This window comes from Convolutriloba macropyga (genome assembly GCF_964194025.1).
Source record: "Convolutriloba macropyga chromosome 13 unlocalized genomic scaffold, txConMacr16.3 SUPER_13_unloc_1, whole genome shotgun sequence".
Lineage (NCBI taxonomy): Eukaryota > Metazoa > Xenacoelomorpha > Acoela > Convolutidae > Convolutriloba > Convolutriloba macropyga.
Genome location: NW_027449112.1, coordinates 70,610 through 91,270, shown reverse-complemented (window position 1 = coordinate 91,270; position 20,661 = coordinate 70,610). Strand labels below are relative to the sequence as shown.

The following is a 20,661-nucleotide window of genomic DNA, read 5'->3' as shown; positions in this document are numbered from 1 at the left end:
ATAGTATTATTTGTTCTACTGTACATCTTCTTAAAGGTAATTCAAGTCTTTTACTACTACTACTACAACAGAAAAAAAACAGTTTTTGATTTATGCCCGTTTTTTTCATTGTGTTGTCTTATCTTTTAGTCGCATTAATGACAGCTCTCATTGGCTACTAATGGGACATGAGTGGGTCTAATTAATGCTTCAAGGTTTGTTTTTAATGCTTAGGTTTCAGTTATTTTCTAAATCTTGCCTTCATTTGTTCTTTTTAATTGCTGTCGAACGAAGCTTGAAGCAATTGTCGTAAATGTTTTGAATGGAAAATTTTTGCTGGACTGTTTTGTTCCGCCGTAGTTTGGGGATTCGAACCCCTCCTTGATCGAATTTTTGCGCCCATATTGAGCTATCTAGGCTACAGCCCTCACGGAATTAAATTGCCCAACCTGTCGTTCGAGAGCATTTTGGCCCACGTTATTCGGTTTGTTTTTTGAAATACTTAAGCTCGACCATTTTGACTCTTGGGTGACGTTTCCACCCATAACTTTTTGTGTGACCTAAAATTTGCTTTTCACAGTTTTATGCAGATGATTTCAATAGGTGGCAGTTGTTAAAAGTAAAATGAAAATTGCGCCCAATTCATTTCATTTCTCATTTAAAATCCTAATGGTAATATATAATATCTAAAGACGTCAGATGTAGCCATTCAAATTTGTATGGTATGCGCTGATACTTTCTCTGCGCATTAATTTACGCAAAGATGGTATCTTGCTTTGGATTGTTGTTCAATTTTTGTCCGGCTTTGTTTTCAGTCTCGAATTTCACGTTTGACTCCTGACTTACCTCACTCACTGTTTCAGCTAAATCAATTTCAAAGTCTTTCCTTCATTGAATTATGCAATGTAGTGAACACGGTCAAGGTCAAAAGCGCAAAATCAAAAACGATAAACCGATAATGCCCGCTCAGGAAAGCATATAGCATTAGTTTATCTAATTTTTTGCACTTAGAAAACAGTCTGTCAGTTGGTATATTTTCCCTTCTATGTTTCCATCCTAATGGGGCTCAGCGGCGACTTCTTTCCGACAATCTGCTGACTATGTTTTAATATAAGCCATTTTTATTATGGCAATTTTTTGCTAGTCAGAAACTTTTTCTACATAAATAAGGGACCGCTATATAATGAAGGCTAAAAGTAAGAATGTAATGCGACCGAAGTCAAAGAATTACTTTGATTGTTTTTAATTTTTTTTTCTACAAGATCAGTTTAAAAAAATCTTGCATTGAAAAAAAAATCCGCAGGCCAGTTTCTCAAATGAATTTAATTAAGGTTTCATATTTTGGTTACTTTTTTCACTAACTTTCTTCGTGGTTTGCACCACTCGTTAGCATGTATCTTTGCAAAAACTGACTAATTATTGGTTTGATGTATTTTAGGGTCACGCGTATGTGCTTGGTCTATGCTGGGTGCTGCGCTACTATTACCAAGGATGCCCCTCTTGGAAGTGGTTCTACCCCTTCCACTACGCACCCTTCGCCTCTGATTTTATAGACATAGTTAAAGTGGACAACTCTTTTGACATCGGGAAGCCATTCCAACCTCTGGAGCAGTTGATGGGTGTATTTCCGGCTGCCAGTGGAAATTTTCTGCCTGCATCTTGGAGACGCCTAATGTCCAAAGCGGTTTGTCATTTTTCAGTTGCTGATTGGTCAAAATTCGTTTGACGACTTTTCCGCATGTATACGCAGTAGTGAAAATTCGTGTTCAGATTTTTGCACGGTGGCTTCTTGTTCCTGCTCAGTTTTAAACCGAAAAGCGCTTTGAACAGAAAAAGGCAAAAGATAGATAAAAAGGGCTATTTATTTGAGAATTGTATTGTGACTATATAAGGTATTAACCCCTCAGTGGTTAATAACAACGGCGGCGGCGAAAGAGAAGCTTATGAAATTTTAATTTCATCTCAAGATTCAGTTTCAGTTGCAATGAAAATTTGAAAAGGACTGCCTTCGTTTAGGATTCGCCGATAATTGACATGTACCCGACAGATTTCAAGATAGATCTCAATGGAAAGAAATTTGCCTGGCAAGGTAAGTCCTTTGTTAGAATTGGGTTGTGGTTGGTTTCTTTGAATAATTTTCTAAAATAGTCAAAATTTTTGATTGGGTAATTGTTGCATTTAACAAGAACTTTTTTTGTTTTTTGAGGGAATCTGCCCAGAACTCTTAAAAAATTCAAAAGGTATTATTAAAGATCAAAAAGATATTCGGTGGTGTTCAAGCAAGCCGATAGGCAAGCAAGCTGAATTTTAAAAACGAGGTCAAGTAAGCCGAAAATTTTGGGATACCCGTATTTTAAGTTGCCCCTGCCGGGCCGGTGGGCGGGCTTCGCCGCGATAACCGACCCGCGGTTTCCGGATTAGATCCCACAGCGCATGAGAGGCATGGCCATGGACAGCGGTCCGCTGAGGCCCGTACCCACTAGATGTCTAAAAATTGACGTATTTTTTCTTTGGAGCATTGAATACATTATGCACTTTAATACTACGCGCATTATTGATTGTACGGCTAACAATGTATTATTTCTGATACATAACTATTTCTGATACATAACTATTTCTGATACATAACTATTTCTGATTACCCGGGTCGCCGCTTCCTTGGTTCCATACAAGGATCATATATGATGTCATACAAATCATAACGTATTTCCTAGTACGATCCTTGCATGGAACCAAGGAAATCATATATGATCCTTGCATGGAACCAAGGAAACCATATATGATCCTTGCATGGAACCAAGGAAATCATATATGATTCTTTGATGAAACCTAGGAAGTCATATATGATTCTTTGATGAAACCTAGGAAATCATATATGATTCCTGAATGAAATCCGGGAAACCATATATGATCCTTGTACGAAATTGAAGAAATCCTATATGATCCTTGTAAGAAATCAAAGATATCATAAAGGTTCCAATACGACGAGGAAGTAGTTGTTAGTCCTTGTATTACTAGCAAATGCTAAGCAAGATCAGCTAGGCTTTCATTTTCGTGCTAGGGAAAACTTCAATTTCCTCGATTTCATATAAGGATCATATATGATTTCCCTGATTTCGTACAAGGATCATATAGGTTTTCCTGGGTTTCATACAAGGATCATAAAAGATGTTTTAGTTTGTGAGCAGTCTCGTTCTTACTGGAAGCCGAAAAAAAAACTTTCTGAGGAATATTCAATCACATGACAAGAAAACAACCCGCTGTGAAGTTAAACATAACAACTTCACAATGTAGTGAAATTAATTAAATCTTTAGCGCAGTTGCTCAAAATCTCAACGAAAAATTCAAAAAGGAGACACCAGAAGTCAAAAAAATTAAAATGATTTCTGTTCTTTCTAATTGGCAAACGTAACAATAAAAATTGTGCAAACATTTAATTCATTGGCACATAAGATCACAAGCAATTGTTATGATATTAGCATCTTCATACTTTAAATACTTGTATCTCATATCTAACACTTTTGAGTTTTTAATCAACAAAAACCATTGAAAACACACGAAATAATGGAAGACCTGGGTCCTGGGTTTTTACAAAAATCATAGAAGAAGTTTTAGTTTAGTGACCAGTCTCGTTCTTACTAGAAGCCAAAAAACTAACTATCAAACCAATAATCAGATTAATCGTGTTCAAACGCCTCAATCAGCGGTACAAGAAACTTTGCAATTGATGTTCTGAAGAACAAAAGTTTATTGGATATAAGTTTTTGATTGAAAGTGATCAACTCGGAACTTTCCTCAACAAGAAAAAAAGAGTATATTTGATGAGTTGAACCAAGTGGGGATGAACGAGACTCAACAACTTTGAAACGTTCCACAGATGCGTAATCTTCGCCTTTTTCCGAATAAAACATTCGTAATTTTCCACAGATGATTTCTCCTCTATAAAAAGCTGCCACATAAGAATCTTTGCCGTTAGTTGAAATGTCAAAAACAAAATTTTTCCATTTCAAGTTTCGATAAAACTGGCGTTCATTTTTTCTGAGGTCCTCTGGAACGTCAGTGTTCGGGATGCTGATGTGCTTGAAAACTTTAACGGCTCGCATTTTTTCACAAAACTCTGACAATTGGTCATTGACAATTGGGGAACGCCAAGCTGCTTTGTTTCTGTTATATCTCTCTACTAAAAGAGGCAGATGATTGACAGTACCAGAGAACTTCGAGCTCAAAAGATAATTAGCAGACTCGAACATCATACTGGACGTTGTCCAAAGGGGCCCAAAGTTACGCACTTGCCATGTGAGATGAGTCAGGGCATGCATATTAGCAGAAAAAACGGTTTCTGTGTACTCCAGTTTCGTGTCTTCCAGAAATCGATTAATCTGTTTCTCTGCTTCATTGCAAAAACTTGTGTCTAACATTAATAGTCGAATTGCGTAACTAAGTAAACAAAATCTATTGGCTCTCGTTTCATTAATTGTTTCGCTGAAAAGTGCTGGACCGATATATAACAACCAAACTTTCAACTCATTTGCCTTGAAGTACTCCAAATCATTGAGCGACCTCACCGACCTTTTGAACTCCAACGGTAACTTAATACTTGAAACCGTGTGTCTCAAACACTCCATGTCAGTTCGATGCGTTTCCTTTACGATAACTTGGAGGAGAACTTTAGTTACTCCCAGATATACTTGATGCATTACGTCTGGTGGAGCCGTCAGCGGTAAGTTTTTGACCAGTTTAGACAACGGGCTGACCCCCTTGACACCCATATAATGCTGCAGATTTTCCATTTGAACCTTCTGAAGGTGCTCCGAATAGATGTGTTGCGTGCGCATGGGATATTTTTTCAGTGGATAATATCGTGAGCGCTGGTACACGTCCGTTTCAATCAAACATAGTGTGCAGCCGTATTTAGCTAGATGGTGGTGCATGTTTAGCATAGATGCTTTTGCTGGGATATCAGCTATTAGAAGAATGATTTTAAAAGTAACATTCAAGCTCATTTGCTTGTACTCTAATGTCATTCGACGGGACAAAAGTTGACCTAAGTCATTGAAAAGTGGCTCCCAATCTGGTTTCTTTGCACCACGCCATAAAGCGGCCAGAACAATGTTTTTATAGGAGCATCTCAAAACTGGAGGCAGATCAGCAATGGCTAACCAAACGGGCCACAGCTGGTCTCTACTGGACTTCACAAAGCGGACACCATCAGAGTTGAGAACAAGCGATATTGTTATGTTTTTGTTATCGAAGTTCAAACAGGGCTGTAATTTGATATCTTTGTTGGGATCTCGTTGTTGCGAGTATTCCTCAATAAACTCAAGGTTGCTTTGAACAATCTGATGAAGCTCACTCACAAAATCAAGCACCCAATATTCACCGTCAGAACAAGATTTAACAAAATTCTGATGCTGAGATTTAAAGACGTGATAGCGACGTTTTAAACTTGAGAAACTTGGTAACTTAGCGTCCGGAAAAGCTGATCTCATAAGAGATAGCCAATCTTTGGTCTCTTGATCAGATGTGCCATGTTTTGCGACAATTGAGTTTATGGCTGTCTCGAAATTGTCTCCAACCACAGAACAGGGCAGATCAGGGCTGTCAGGTGGAACAGTTGAAGAATCAGAAATGTCTGGCAAAAAGTCTTCAGGTGCACCAATTTGATTGCCTTCATCATTATTCTCCACTTCAGGAGTATCGTTGTTGCCCTCACCTGTGAACAACATAGAACTGTTCTCCAAATCAGCCGAACCGTCTTCATGATCAATTGACGACTGCGACTCACTTTCCGTAAAAAAACGCATTTCATATGACCTCATTTTCTTGGGAGCAGGTTCATCCCGCTTTTTGCGGCTGTATAGCCTAACGAATCTCTTTTCTAAGTTTGCTGATATTAATTGAAGCTGCTTGTTACTGAAAATCAACGGGCGTTCAGCATGCATTTCTGAATGTGGGCATTGGCAGTCCCAATTTCCTTCGCCAAAAAAGTTTTCCCCGTAAAAAACAGTCAGTTCGTCATTCTTCTGTATATTTTTAGTTATTTTCAACTTGACACACTTCTGGTTTTTGTAAGTTGAAGCAACGTATTGAGTATTGGGTCTGCATGAATGATTTGCGAATCTGACCGGACCGATCATAATTCTGTTGTTTCGACAGATCTCGGTTCCAGCAAATATTGAAATGGGCTCAAATAGGTAAAGCTCTTCACCTTTAACACTTTGAAGGAGTGCATGAAGGTTCGGCAACAACAGGTCACGATTCCTACTGAAAATGAAATTTTCATCCTTGCCGTAAAACAGTCCATATCCTCCAAAGTCATCGTGTTCAAAAAAAATCCTGCTCCCAATGCTTCTTGATAACAGGATTTTAATAGGTTATAGGTTTTTTTATATGACATCTTGGTATCTAGCAATTTTTTGAAGGCTTCATCGTCAATTTCAGCTACCATTGACCTCACGCGCCGGTTTTTTTTTGCTATCAAGTCATTTGAGACGTGAGCATCGCATTGAGCAAGGATAACTGATCGACTTTCTTTCTCCTGCATGTCCTGCTCTCAAAACTTTTTATTCGAATTCATTAACAGGTTTAAAAAAAAACCACAATCGGTCCTACGTAGCATTTTACGTTTTTGTCTAAATCGAGTTGAAGTTATAACTTAAAATAAAGGAGTAAAAAACGGAGTAAAAATAACGGAGTAAAAATAACGGAAGAGAACGAAAATAAAAATAGCCTCAATATATGTAATAAAGCTAAAGATCCGAATAATACTTGACGTTTATTATGGCAACAATAAGCATTTTACTTATCTGAAAATATTATCAAACCTTAACGACTGGCGGTTTGAAGAAAGTCTGAAAAATAGTCTTTTTTCATTTAAATTCGTTACCACACTCATTCCCTTTTTTAGGATGACATGAGCACATTGAAAGGAAAATGATCGAAGGCTCCTCAACAAATTTTGTCATAGAAAATCTTTAAGGCCTCTAAAAGTCCGCGAAACCGCCGAGTATACAATTGAATTGAAAGTGGCGGGATAGACATCAACTCTACAAATAATAAAGGCCCGCCTGCATAGAATTGAAATCAAATATATCAATAGCAAAAGTCATTTCAATTTGCAATTCCACTGTTGCTCAACAAGAAACCGCTGCTCAACAAAAAAAGCATGTCGGTCAGCACTTTATGGAGAGGAAAAATTACATACAAATCAACACTCAGGAAAATTTAGGTTAACAGCAGATCAATTTTTTTTGGAAAATTGCACAACGGAAAACATTTTTAAGACAAGTTTCCATCGAACAATTGACAGTTCCGAGCATTTGTTTCATCACAATTTATTTTACAAGAAACTTTTGTTTCCTTCACAAGCAACAGACAGAAAAATTAAATTAAAACGAGCACCCAATTGAACCTTTCCGATAAATTGTGGTTGGATGCACAAAGGCCCCAAAAGGTTTACTCTTAGGGATTACAATACTAAGAATAAACAGCAAAAGAATTAATTGGTCTAGCACGCATTGAACTGAGTTAATTTAGATGTCCAAAAGAAATATTGAAGAGGGAAAACGTAAAAGATTGTCAGCACTTCTTATAGGAAAAAACGATACAAACTGCATTCATGTTGATTCAGAGTTCGATTACCACTGCTGCGGAAAGGCCACTCTGTTATCGCACAAAGAAAAATAGATACTAACTTCACACTTTTCCAGAAAAATATGTTAACTATATAAAGGAATTTACATTTAGAAACTGTCTGCATCCGAAAATCGACAATTGTGATTATCGCATAGATCTGATTGCTCTTACCGGAGAATTTCGTTTGGATAACAGAGTGCGACGCACAGCAGAATTGATAGGAGGGCGCGCATATAAACATTTTGGAATAGATGACCGATCATCTGATTTACTGAAACCAGATTTCTCAAAAAGATGACAGTTGGCCTAGGAAAAAGCAATTGAAAGAATTCGCAAATCGAATCTGATGTTTCTTTTGTAAAGGTAACAACGTTTTTAAAGGAAACGCGATACTACTAAAATATTGAAAGAGTTAACTTAGCTTCAAACACATTTATTACGTTGCAGCAGTTTAGCAAAACAAAACAAATTTAGTTTACAGAAGTCTTGCCACAATCGGCAATTCAACGCATTTGCGAACGTTTCACTTGTCAGCTTTTTTCGACTCTTTCGCGCACTTCTTTTTGTAATCCAATCCCAATTGATTGGCGGCACTTCTGGCTTCCCGCAAGCAATATTCCGGTTCGCGTGGGTATTTTTGTTTAACAACTGTATTGAACATTTTCTCTAACGCAAAGTCAATGCGGGGTCTTGACTTTATCTTACATCTTTGCTGCCCGATCATGTAATCCTGGAGCAAACAGTTCTCGTTTTCCCCAAACAGAGCTTTCGCCAGTTCTCTACCAAATCGACAAGGATCAGAACCAGCAACAAGATCCATTAAATTACGTCCCTTGTAGATAACAGGCTTTAGATTTTCATTATTGTAGGTAACGTTTTCGCCCATCAACTCACTTTCTACAATTGTTAGGAACTCGAGGTTGTCAGCTTTCAACTCCTGCCGTAAATGTTTTAGTCTAGATCTATGAGCGTCAATGAGAGAATCCAGTCGAATGCCGAGAGCGTTAATTGTTGAGCATTGCTTTGGTGTAGAGGTCATCTCACCCGTTACTGCCGAGACGAGATTTTTGGACTGCGGAAGCGTAATGTCGAGCCCTATGTTGGATTCGTTATCTTTATCTGGAGGAAGCTCCTTGTTTCCTTCAATGACAGAGGGCATAGGCTCATTTTCACTCGCTGAGTCGGAACTGTACAGCAGTTGTTTATTGCTGATACGCGGCATGATAGTCTCTTAAAAACGGTAAAAACTGAAATACGCTAGAAAACGACATCAAACAGAATAATTTTTCAGGCGAACTGCAAAACTGTTTTTTTTACAAGGCACACCCTCAATTAATCTTTCCCTTCAGACTCCTAGCTGAACAAATTTTAGAAGTCGCCCATAGTCTGGTACACAATTTAAAATGAATGGGGAAAAAAGAGAAAACAAACAAAGTATTTTTTGAATTTGAAGATGAATGAAACACAAAGTGTCTGATCAACGCAAGACTTTTTGTATATAAATTGACTGAGCATATAACGTTAAAGTTCCCAAGAAGCGTACAAATCAATAACCCGCATTACAGCAACTTCTTTAAAGGCACTCGGTGCTGGCAGAGGCAAATTGATATAAACAGATTAGATATATAGGTAAACAAAGCAGCACTTCACAGAAGCTATTTGAGAACCTAATTGTAGAATTTTAATCAGCAGAATCATGTCAAATTGAGTGACAAAAATAACATCCTGAATTAGGCCCATAATTTGATCAAATTGGGAAATAGAACAGCGTAACAGCAAGCAAGTTTATTAGAACTAAATTTCACCGGTATCTATAACAATCAGATTATTGCGATTAATAGTTCAGAGAAGAGTTAACGCAGTAACTGTTGAAACCAAAGGTCAAACTCAAATTGGTCGTTCAACGCAAAACTAATTATTATCAAATCAAGGAATAAACGAATGTAATCGGATTTCTCAAAAACCTACGAAGATCTAAATTGAATTACAGCCGTTTCAATGCAAGCACTCGGTGCTGGCACAAGCAAATTGATACAAAGTGTTTTGATATATAGACATACTAAAGAAGCAATTATAAGAACCTTTTGAGAGCCTAACAGTAGACCTCTGATGCGCAATGTGTCAGATCCGGTGACAAAACAAAAATAATAATCATCAATAAAAATGACTACATTAGATCATATCAAAAAGTTATGTCCATTTGTTACATAACTTAGGAAATGAAAAGGCATAATCGTAGGCACACTAATGAGAAATTAACATCGCTGATAACTATATAATCAGTTTAGTGTGAAGGCGTCTATTGCATAAAAACATGCGATACAAAATTAACTTGGTCTCAGCTGACAAGTTTTATAGCAAGCATACTTCTGTCGCCTAAGTTAGCGACTTACTCGATATACAAGGCCACAGTTGGCCCTACAGATCATTTGGATCGCTATTTTCGTCACCTGAGTGCGAATACTTGGTCTTCATGTCTGTGCCGTATTGATTGGCGCCCCTGATTGCTTCTCGCACTGCCTTGTTTGATTCGTTAGGGAAAAAACGACCCACACATTCCTTGAAAAGAGACTCTTTTTCAGGATCGGCCGCTTTTCGGCAGTTGTTTTTGGTAACTTTTATGTCCAGCCTTTGAGTTATCAGGTCACACGAGCTTTCGGCGCCAAAAATAGTTGCAGCTAGCAAGCGCCCAAACGATGACGGTCCACCAACAGGCTTCAAGCTCATTAGATCAAGCGAGTTGAAGATCAGAGGTTCCGATGACTGAGGCACTACGGCCTCGATAGTATGATCTCCCTTCTGCTTTCGCAGCAACTCAGCAAATCGGCTTCGAAATCGATTGTTCTCCAAGGAGATTTTTCTGGCGTGCTCTTCGTGAACAGCGATCAGGCGCCTCATTTTTGTTTCAATCAGTTTGACAAGCTCGTCCGAAAAATCCTCCATCTGGGGATTCAAAGAAATTTGACTCACATCATTTGAATCATCATTGACATCTGTTTGCTCGAAGGACAAGACAGGTTCATACGCACTCTCTGCTAATTTTGAAGGGATCACTTTAATAACCTTTTTCGATTTAGTTTTAGCCGGGGAAGCGCGCGGCCTCTTTTTGCTAACAGAAGTACCTTGTTCTTCGACATCAGAAGCGACTGTTGAAACATTCGCAAGAGTCTTTGACGGCGTCTGATTTTCATGTAGACTGACATCACTCAGTGCCCCTCCTGCATCTAACATCCTTTTATGTACGTACGCTATTGCACCATCAATGACTGTATTAGCGACGACACCCGTTAACGAACATTCGATTGGTTTGCCTTCGTATTGTAGAGTGATTTTCGTTTTGGCAGGCTTTTTCTCCAAGTTTAACTTTTCCCGAACAGTCATTCCTGTAGGCCACATCACGCTATTATACGGTATGACTATTGGTTGGAGGTCACCTTTATTTACAAAGAGCCAACTTAGCGACCTTGCACGCTTCATCAGTTCGTCATCAAAATCCTCATAATTTTGCGAACACTGACCTTTCGTGCTTCTCGATGGTCTATTCATTTTCAATCTATGGCAAAAAAGCAACTAAAGATGATTTTTAGCCGAGGTCACGCAACAAGACATTAAAAGAGTAAAAAATTTCGAAAACTTCTCACAAAAAATATTCAGCTTTTCACTCATTATGCTCTACATTTTTTCAAGATTCTCATCCTCTTTTGAGCTTTCCGCGATCTCTGCAAACCTTGTTGAAAACAGTAAAATTTTACTGGGAAACTAAACCAGATCCAGCTAATTAGATGAAACAAAGAAGTATGGCAACAACCACTGAGAGCGAATTAGCCTTTACTGATTGCGCTTAGTTAGGCAACAGCTGTCTCAACACAAGAAGAAAAGCTTCGATTAACACAAAATTTCATTGCTAAGCATTGGAGAAAAACACCAGCATAAGTAGAATGTTAGGTCACTTAGTGACTCCTTGGAACTCAGGAACATTGTATCAGAATAAAGTAAATGAATAAACTTACAAAGTTTCAAAACATATTTCAAAATTGTCAACAATATATCAAATGCAAACAATTTTAATATACAAGATTTTCAGAGAATTTTTTTGTAGCGAGGTATTCTACCTCTTCAACGAATAGGAGGCCTCAATTGGCCCTACAGTTCTCTGTAATGATTGCCTTTGAAAGTTGCGGCGTCATCTTGAGTAACCGTAGCCATGAGAGAAGTGGAAGGCTGCTGATTTTCAAGGCCTAACGAGCTAATTGCATCAACATGCTTTTCAACATCAAGTTTTGCAGAATCAAGGAGAACAGTAGCAATCACTTCAATCAGCAAACAACAAATTTGTTTTCCTTGGTAGTTCAGAATCATCTTTGTTCTATAGGGCTTTTTTTCGAGATTGACTTTCTCTTTAACGGTTATTGCGGCCGGCCACATCACGCTATTGTATGTTATAACCATTGGTTGAAATTCGCCTTCAATAATAAAAATCCAGCTCAGCGATCTCGCGTATTCCAACAGCGCCTCATCACGCTCCTTTTCTGTTAGGACAGCTTGATCTTTGACGGGATTTGAGGACATTTTTGATCTATGATGGTGAAAACTGACTGATGTTTACTTTTTAAAAGAGGAAATGAGGTAAGAAAATCAGATTAATTCATTTTAGTCACATGCAGAACTATTAATGACAGGGGTATGCATGGGAGAACATATGTGACTAAAATTTTTCCGAAATAAACCTCTGACTCTCACTCATATTTCCTACGTAGGCCCTAAATTGATTTGGATAAGTCCTTCCCTATATTGGAAAACACTTTTTGTTAAACTGCATATAGAGTCTTTTGAGCGCAAAATCTGACAACATGTTAAGTACTTCTTTCTCAGACTACCTAGAACAATTATTTCTTCTGCTTTAGAACCTATTTTCATTTTCCCACTCCTACTTAGGCGTTCAATTGATTAGAATGTGTCCTTCACTCTATTGCAAAACACTTTTTGTTAAACTGTATATAGATAGTCTTTTGAGCGCAAAATCTGTTAACGTGTTAAGTACTTCTTTCTCAGACCACCTAGAACGCTAATTCCTTCTGCTTTAGAACCTACTTTGATTTTCCAACTACTACTTATGCGCTCAAGTGATTTGAACAAGTCCTTCAGTATATTGGAAAAGAATTTTTGTTAAACTGCATATAGTCTTTTGAGCGCAAAATTTGACAACGTGTTGAGTACTTCTTTCTCAGACCATCTAGAACAATAATTCCTGCTGCTGTAGAACCTACTTGGATTTTCCCACACCTACATAGGCTCTCAATTCATATGAACAAGTCCTTCAATATATTGGAAAACACTTTTTGTTAAACTGCATATAGATAGTCTTTTGAGCGCAAAATTTGACGTGTTGAGTACTTCTTTCTCAGACCATCTAGAACAATAATTCCTGCTGCTGTAGAACCTACTTGGATTTTCCCACTCCTACTTAGGCGCTCAATTGATTTGAACAAGTGCTTCACTATATTGGAAAACACTTTTTGTTAAACTGCATATAGAGTCTTTTGAGCGCAAAATCTGACAACGTGTTAAGTACTTCTTTTTCGGACCACCTAGAACAATAATTCCTTCTGCCTTAGAACCTATTTGCTTTTTCCCACTCTTACGTAGGCGCTCAATTGATTTGAACAAGTCCTTCACTATATTGAAAAACACTTTCTGCTAAACTGCATATAGATAGTCTTTTGAGCGCAAAATCTGACGTGTTGACTACTTCTTTCTCAGACTACCTAGAACTTTAATTCCTGCTGCTGTAAAACCTACTTGGATTTTCCCACTCCTACGGAGGCACTCGATCGATTTGAACAAGTCCTTCACTATATTGGAAAACACTTTTTGTTAAACTGCAAATAGACAGTCTTTTGAGCGCAAAATCTGACAACGTGTTAAGTACTTTTTTCTCAGACCACCTAGAACGATCATTCCTTCTGCTTTAGTACCTATTTGCATTTTCCCACTCCTACTTAGGTGCTCAATTGATTTGAAAAAGTCCTTCCCTATATTGGAAAACACTTTTTGTTAAACTGCATATAGAGAGTCTTTTGAGCGCAAAATCTGACAACATGTTAAGTACTTCTTTCTCAGACTACCTAGAACAATTATTTCTTCTGCTTTAGAACCTATTTTCATTTTCCCACTCCTACTTAGGCGTTCAATTGATTAGAATGTGTCCTTCACTCTATTGCAAAACACTTTTTGTTAAACTGTATATAGATAGTCTTTTGAGCGCAAAATCTGTTAACGTGTTAAGTACTTCTTTCTCAGACCACCTAGAACACTAATTCCTTCTGCTTTAGAACCTACTTTGATTTTCCAACTACTACTTAGGCGCTCAATTGATTTGAATGAGTCCTTCACTATATTGGAAAATACTTTTTGTTAAACTGCATATAGATAGACTTTTGAGTGCAAAATCTGACAACGTGTTAAGTAATTCTTTCTCAGACCACCTAGAACGATTATTTCTTCTGCTTTAGAACCTATTTTCATTTTCCCACTCCTACTTAGGCGTTCAATTGATTTGAATGAGTCCTTCACTCTATTGCAAAACACTTTTTGTTAAACTGTATATAGATAGTCTTTTGAGCGCAAAATCTGTTATCGTGTTAAGTACTTCTTTCTCAGACCACCTAGAACGATAATTCCTTCTGCTTTAGAACCTATTTACATTTTCTCACTCCTACGAAGGTGCTCAATTGATTTGAACAAGTCCTTCCCTATATTGGAAAACACTTTTTGTTAAACTGCATATAGAGAGTCTTTTGAGCGCAAAATCTGACAACATGTTAAGTACTTCTTTCTCAGACCACCTAGAACGATTATTCCTTCTACTTTAGAACCTATTTTGATTTTCCCACTCCTACTTAGGCGCTCTATTGATTTGAATGAGTCCTTCACTATATTGCAAAACACTTTTTGTTAAACTGTATATAGATAGTCCTTTGAGCGCAAAATCTGACAACGTGTTAAGTACTTCTTCCTCAGACCACCTAGAACGATTATTCCTTCTACTTTAGAACCTATTTTGATTTTCCCACTCCTACTTAGGCGCTCAAATGATTTGAATGAGTCCTTCACTATATTGCAAAACACCTTTTGTTAAACTGTATATAGATAGAATTTTGAGTGCAAAATCTGACAACGTGTTAAGTACTTCTTTCTTAGACCACCTAGAACGATTATTTCTTCTGCTTTAGAACCTATTTAGACTTTCCCACTCCTACTTAGGCGCTCAATTGATTTGAATGAGTCCTTCACTATATTGCAAAACACTTTTTGTTAAACTGTATATAGATAGTCTTTTGAGCGCAAAATCTGACAACGTGTTAAGTACTTCTTTCTCAGACCACCTAGAACGATAGTTCCTTCTGCTTTAGAACCTATTTACATTTTCCCACTCCTACGAAGGTGCTCAATTGATTTGAAAAAGTCCTTCCCTATATTGGAGAACTTTTTGTTAAACTGCATATAGAGAGTCTTTTGAGCGCAAAATCTGACAACATGTTAAGTACTTCTTTCTCAGACCACCTAGAACGATTATTCCTTCTACTTTAAAACCTATTTTGATTTTCCCACTCCTACTTAGGCGCTCAATTGATTTGAATGAGTCCTTCACTATATTGCAAAACACCTTTTGTTAAACTGTATATAGATAGACTTTTGAGTGCAAAATCTGACAACGTGTTAAGTACTTCTTTCTCAGACCACCTAGAACGATTATTTCTTCTGCTTTAGATCCGATTTAGATTTTCCCACTATTACTTAGGCGCTCAATTGATTTGAATGAGTCCTTCACTATATTGCGAAACACTTTTTGTTAAACTGTATATAGATAGTCTTTTGAGCGCAAAATCTGACAACGTGTTAAGTACTTCTTTCTCAGACCACCTAGAACGATAATTCCTTCTGCTTTAGAACCTATTTACATTTTCCCACTCCTACGAAGGTGCTCAATTGATTTGAACAAGTCCTTCCCTATATTGGAAAACACTTTTGTTAAACTGCATATAGAGAGTCTTTTGAGCGCAAAATCTGACAACGTGTTAAGTACTTCTTCCTCAGACCACCTAGAACGATTATTCCTTCTACTTTAGAACCTATTTTGATTTTCCCACTCCTACTTAGGCGCTCAATTGATTTGAATGAGTCCTTCACTATATTGCAAAACACCTTTTGTTAAACTGTATATAGATAGACTTTTGAGTGCAAAATCTGACAACGTGTTAAGTACTTCTTTCTCAGACCACCTAGAACGATAATTCCTTCTGCTTTAAAACCTACTTACAGTTTCCCACTCCTACGAAGGTGCTCAATTGATTTGAACAAGTCCTTCCCTATATTGGAAAACACTTTTTGTTAAACTGCATATAGATAGACTTTTGAGTGCAAAATCTGACAACGTGTTAAGTACTTCTTCCTCAGACCACCTAGAACGATTATTCCTCCTAGCTTAGAACCTATTTTGATTTTCCCACTCCTACTTAGGCGCTATATTGATTTGAATGAGTCCTTCACTATATTGCAAAACACGTTTTGTTAAACTGTATATAGATAGTCTTTTGAGCGCAAAATCTGACAACATGTTAAGTACTTCTTTCTCAGACCACCTAGAACGATAATTCCTTCTGCTTTAGAACCTACTTGGATTTCCCCACTCCTACGTAGGCGCTCAATTGATTCGAACAAGTCCTTCACTATATTGGAAAATACTTTTTGTTAAACTGCATATAGATAGACTTTTGAGTGCAAAATCTGACAACGTGTTAAGTACTTCTTTCTCAGACCACCTAGAACAATAATTCCTTCTGCTTTAGAACCTATTTTGATTTTCCCACTCCTACGTAGGCGCTCAGTATATTTGAATGACTCCGTCACTATATTGGAAAACACTTTTTGTTAAACTGCATATAGATAGCCTTTTGAGCGTAAAATCTGACAACATGTTAAGTACTTCTTTCTCAGACCACCTAGAACGATTATTCCTTCTACTTTAGAACCTATTTTGATTTTCCCACTCCTACTTAGGCGCTCAATTGATTTGAATAAGTCCTTCACTATATTGCAAAACACTTTTTGTTAAACTGTATATAGATAGTCTTTTGAGCGCAAAATCTGACAACGTGTTAAGTACTTCTTCCTCAGACCACCTAGAACGATTATTCCTTCGACTTTAGAACCTATTTTGATTTCCCCACTCCTACTTAGGCGCTCAATTGATTTGAATGAGTCCTTCACTATATTGCAAAACACCTTTTGTTAAACTGTATATAGATAGACTTTTGAGTGCAAAATCTGACAACGTGTTAAGTACTTCTTTCTCAGACCACCTAGAACGATTGTTTCTTCTGCTTTAGAACCTATTTAGATTTTCCCACTCCTACTTAGGCGCTCAATTGATTTGAATGAGTCCTTCACTATATTGCAAAACACTTTTTGTTAAACTGTATATAGATAGTCTTTTGAGCGCAAAATCTGACAACGTGTTAAGTACTTCTTTCTCAGACCACCTAGAACGATAATTCGTTCTGCTTTAAAACCTATTTACAGTTTCCCACTCCTACGAATGTGCTCAACTGATTTGAACAAGTCCTTCCCTATATTGGAAAACACTTTTTGTTAAACTGCATATAGATAGACTTTTGAGTGCAAAATCTGACAACGTGTTAAGTACTTCTTTCTCAGACCACCTAGAACGATTATTTCTTCTGCTTTAGAACCTATTTTGATTTTCCCACTCCTACTTAGGCGCTCAGTAGATTTGAATGAGTCCGTCACTATATTGCAAAACACTTTTTGTTAAACTGTATATAGATAGACTTTTGAGTGCAAAATCTGACAACGTGTTAAGTACTTCTTTCTCAGACCACCTAGAACGATTATTTCTTCTGCTTTAGAACCTTTTTAGATTTTCCCACTCCTACTTAGGCGCTCAAGTGATTTGAACAAGTCCTTCAGTATATTGGAAAACACTTGTTAAACTGCATATAGACAGTCTTTTGAGCGCAAAATCTGACAACGTGTTAAGTACTTCTTTCTCAGATCACCTAGAACGATAGTTCCTTCTGCTTTAGAACCTATTTGCATTTTCTCACTCCTACGTAGGTGCTCAAATGATTTGAACAAGTCCTTCCCTATTTTGGAAAACACTTTGTTAAACTGCATATAGATAGTCTTTTTTGAGTGCAAAATCTGACAACGTGTTAAGTACTTCTTTCTCAGACCACCTAGAACGATAATTCCTTCTGCTTTAGAACTTACTTGGATTTTCCCACTCCTACGTAGGCGCTCAATTGATTTGAACAAGTCCTTCACTATATTGGAAAATACTTTTTGTTAAACTGCATATAGATAGTCTGTTGAGCGCAAAATCTGACAACGTGTTAAGTACTTCTTTCTCAGACCACCTAGAACGATAATTCCTTCTGCTTTAGAACCTAATTGAATTTTCCCACTCCTACGTAGGCGCTCAATTGATTTGAACAAGTCCTTCACTATATTGGAAAATACTTTTTGTTAAACTGCATATAGATAGTCTGTTGAGTGCAAAATCTGACAACGTCTTAAGTACTTCTTTCTCAGACCACCTCGAACGATAATTCCTTCTGCTGTAGAACCTACTTGGATTTTCCCACTCCTACTTAGGCGCTCAAGTGATTTGAACAAGTCCTTCAGTATATTGGAAAAGACTTTTTGTTAAACTGCATATACAGTATTTTGGGCGCAAAATCTGACAACATGTTAAGTACTTCTTTCTCAGATCGCCTAGAACGATAATTCTTTTTGCTTTAGAACCTAATTGGATTTTCCCACTCCTACTTAGGCGCTCAATTGATTTGAACAAGTCCTTCACTATATTGGAAAACACTTTTTGTTAAACTGCATATAGATAGCCTTTTGAGCGTAAAATCTGACAACGTGTTAAGTACTTCTTTCTCAGAACACCTAGAACGATAATTCCTTCTGCTTTAGAACCTAATTGAATTTTCCCACTCCTACGTAGGCGCTCAATTGATTTGAACAAGTCCTTCACTATATTGGAAAACACTTTTTGTTAAACTGCATATAGATAGCCTTTTGAGTGCAAAATCTGACAACGTCTTAAGTACTTCTTTCTCAGACCACCTCGAACGATAATTCCTTCTGCTGTAGAACCTACTTGGATTTTCCCACTCCTACTTAGGCGCTCAAGTGATTTGAACAAGTCCTTCAGTATATTGGAAAAGACTTTGTTAAACTGCATATACAGTCTTTTGAGCGCAAAATCTGACAACATGTTAAGTACTTCTTTCTCAGATCGCCTAGAACGATAATTCTTTTTGCTTTAGAACCTAATTGGATTTTCCCACTCCTACTTAGGCGCTCAATTGATTTGAACAAGTCCTTCACTATATTGGAAAACACTTTGTTAAACTGCATATAGATAGCCTTTTGAGCGTAAAATCTGACAACGTGTTAAGTACTTCTTTCTCAGACCACCTAGAACGATAATTCCTTCTGCTTTAGAACCTAGTTCGATTTTCCCACACCTACTTAGGCGCTCAAGTGATTTGAACAAGTCCTTCAGTATATTGGAAAACACTTTTTGTTAAACTGCATATAGACAGTCTTTTGAGCGCAAAATCTGACAACATGTTAAGTACTTCTTTCTCAGATCACCTAGAACGATAGTTCCTTCTGCTTTAGAACCTATTTGCATTTTCCCACTCCTACGTAGGTGCTCAATTGATTTGAACAAGTCCTCCACTATATTGGAAAATAGTTTTTGTTAAACTGCATATAGATAGTCTTTTGAGCGCAAAATCTGACAACGTGTAAAGTACTTCTTTCTCAGACCACCTAGAACAATAATTCCTTCTGCCTTAGAACCTACTTGGATTTTCCCACTCCTACTTAGGCGCTCAAGTGATTTGAACAAGTCCTTCAGTATATTAGAAAAGACTTTTTGTTAAACTGCATATAGACAGTCCTTTGAGCGCAAAATCTGACAACATGTTAAGTACTTCTTTCTCAGATCACCTAGAACGATAGTTCCTTCTGCTTTAGAACCGACTTGGATTTTCCCACTCCTACTTAGGCGCTCAAGTGATTTGAACAAGTCCTTCAGTATATTGGAAAAGACTTTTTGTTAAACTGCATATAGACAGTCCTCTGAGCGCAAAATCTGACAACATGTTAAGTACTTCTTTCTCAGATCACCTAGAACGATAGTTCCTTCTGCTTTAGAACCTATTTGCATTTTCCCACTCCTACGTAGGTGCTCAATTGATTTGAACAAGTCCTTCACTATATTGGAAAATAGTTTTTGTTAAACTGCATATAGATAGTCTTTTGAGCGCAAAATCTGACAACGTGTTAAGTACTTCTTTCTCAGACCACCTAGAACAATAATTCCTTCTGCCTTAGAACCTACTTGGATTTTCCCACTCCTACTTAGGCGCTCAAGTGATTTGAACAAGTCCTTCAGTATATTGGAAAAGACTTTTTGTTAAACTGCATATAGACAGTCTTTTGAGCGCAAAATCTGACAACGTGTTAAGTACTTCTTTCTCAGACCACCTAGAACAATAATTCCTTCTGCCTTAGAACCTACTTGGATTTTCCCACTCCTACTTAGGCGCTCAAGTGATTTGAACAAGTCCTTCAGTATATTGGAAAACACTTTTTGTTAAACTGCATATAGACAGTCCTTTGAGCGCAAAATCTGACAACATGTTAAGCACTTCTTTCTCAGATCACCTAGAACGATAGTTCCTTCTGCTTTAGAACCTATTTGCATTTTCCCACTCCTACGTAGGTGCTCAATTGATTTGAACAAGTCCTTCACTATATTGGAAAATAGTTTTTGTTAAACTGCATATAGATAGTCTTTTGAGCGCAAAATCTGACAACGTGTTAAGTACTTCTTTCTCAGACCACCTAGAACAATAATTCCTTCTGCCTTAGAACCTACTTGGATTTTCCCACTCCTACTTAGGCGCTCAAGTGATTTGAACAAGTCCTTCAGTATATTGG

The 20,661-nt window shown here is 37.4% G+C and overlaps 1 protein-coding gene across 2 annotated transcripts in view; it reads left to right on the top strand.

Moving 5' to 3' along the window:
* The window catches only part of LOC142354790 (5'-3' exoribonuclease 2-like), a 110,315-nt gene that overhangs the window by 42,985 nt on the left and 46,669 nt on the right, over positions 1-20,661 (top strand). For both annotated transcript variants that reach the window (XM_075407165.1, XM_075407166.1), the window contains 2 exons: positions 1,418-1,663; positions 1,996-2,068. In XM_075407165.1, the coding sequence (XP_075263280.1) occupies positions 1,418-1,663; positions 1,996-2,068 (319 nt within the window). The remainder of the gene's footprint in view (positions 1-1,417; positions 1,664-1,995; positions 2,069-20,661) is intronic.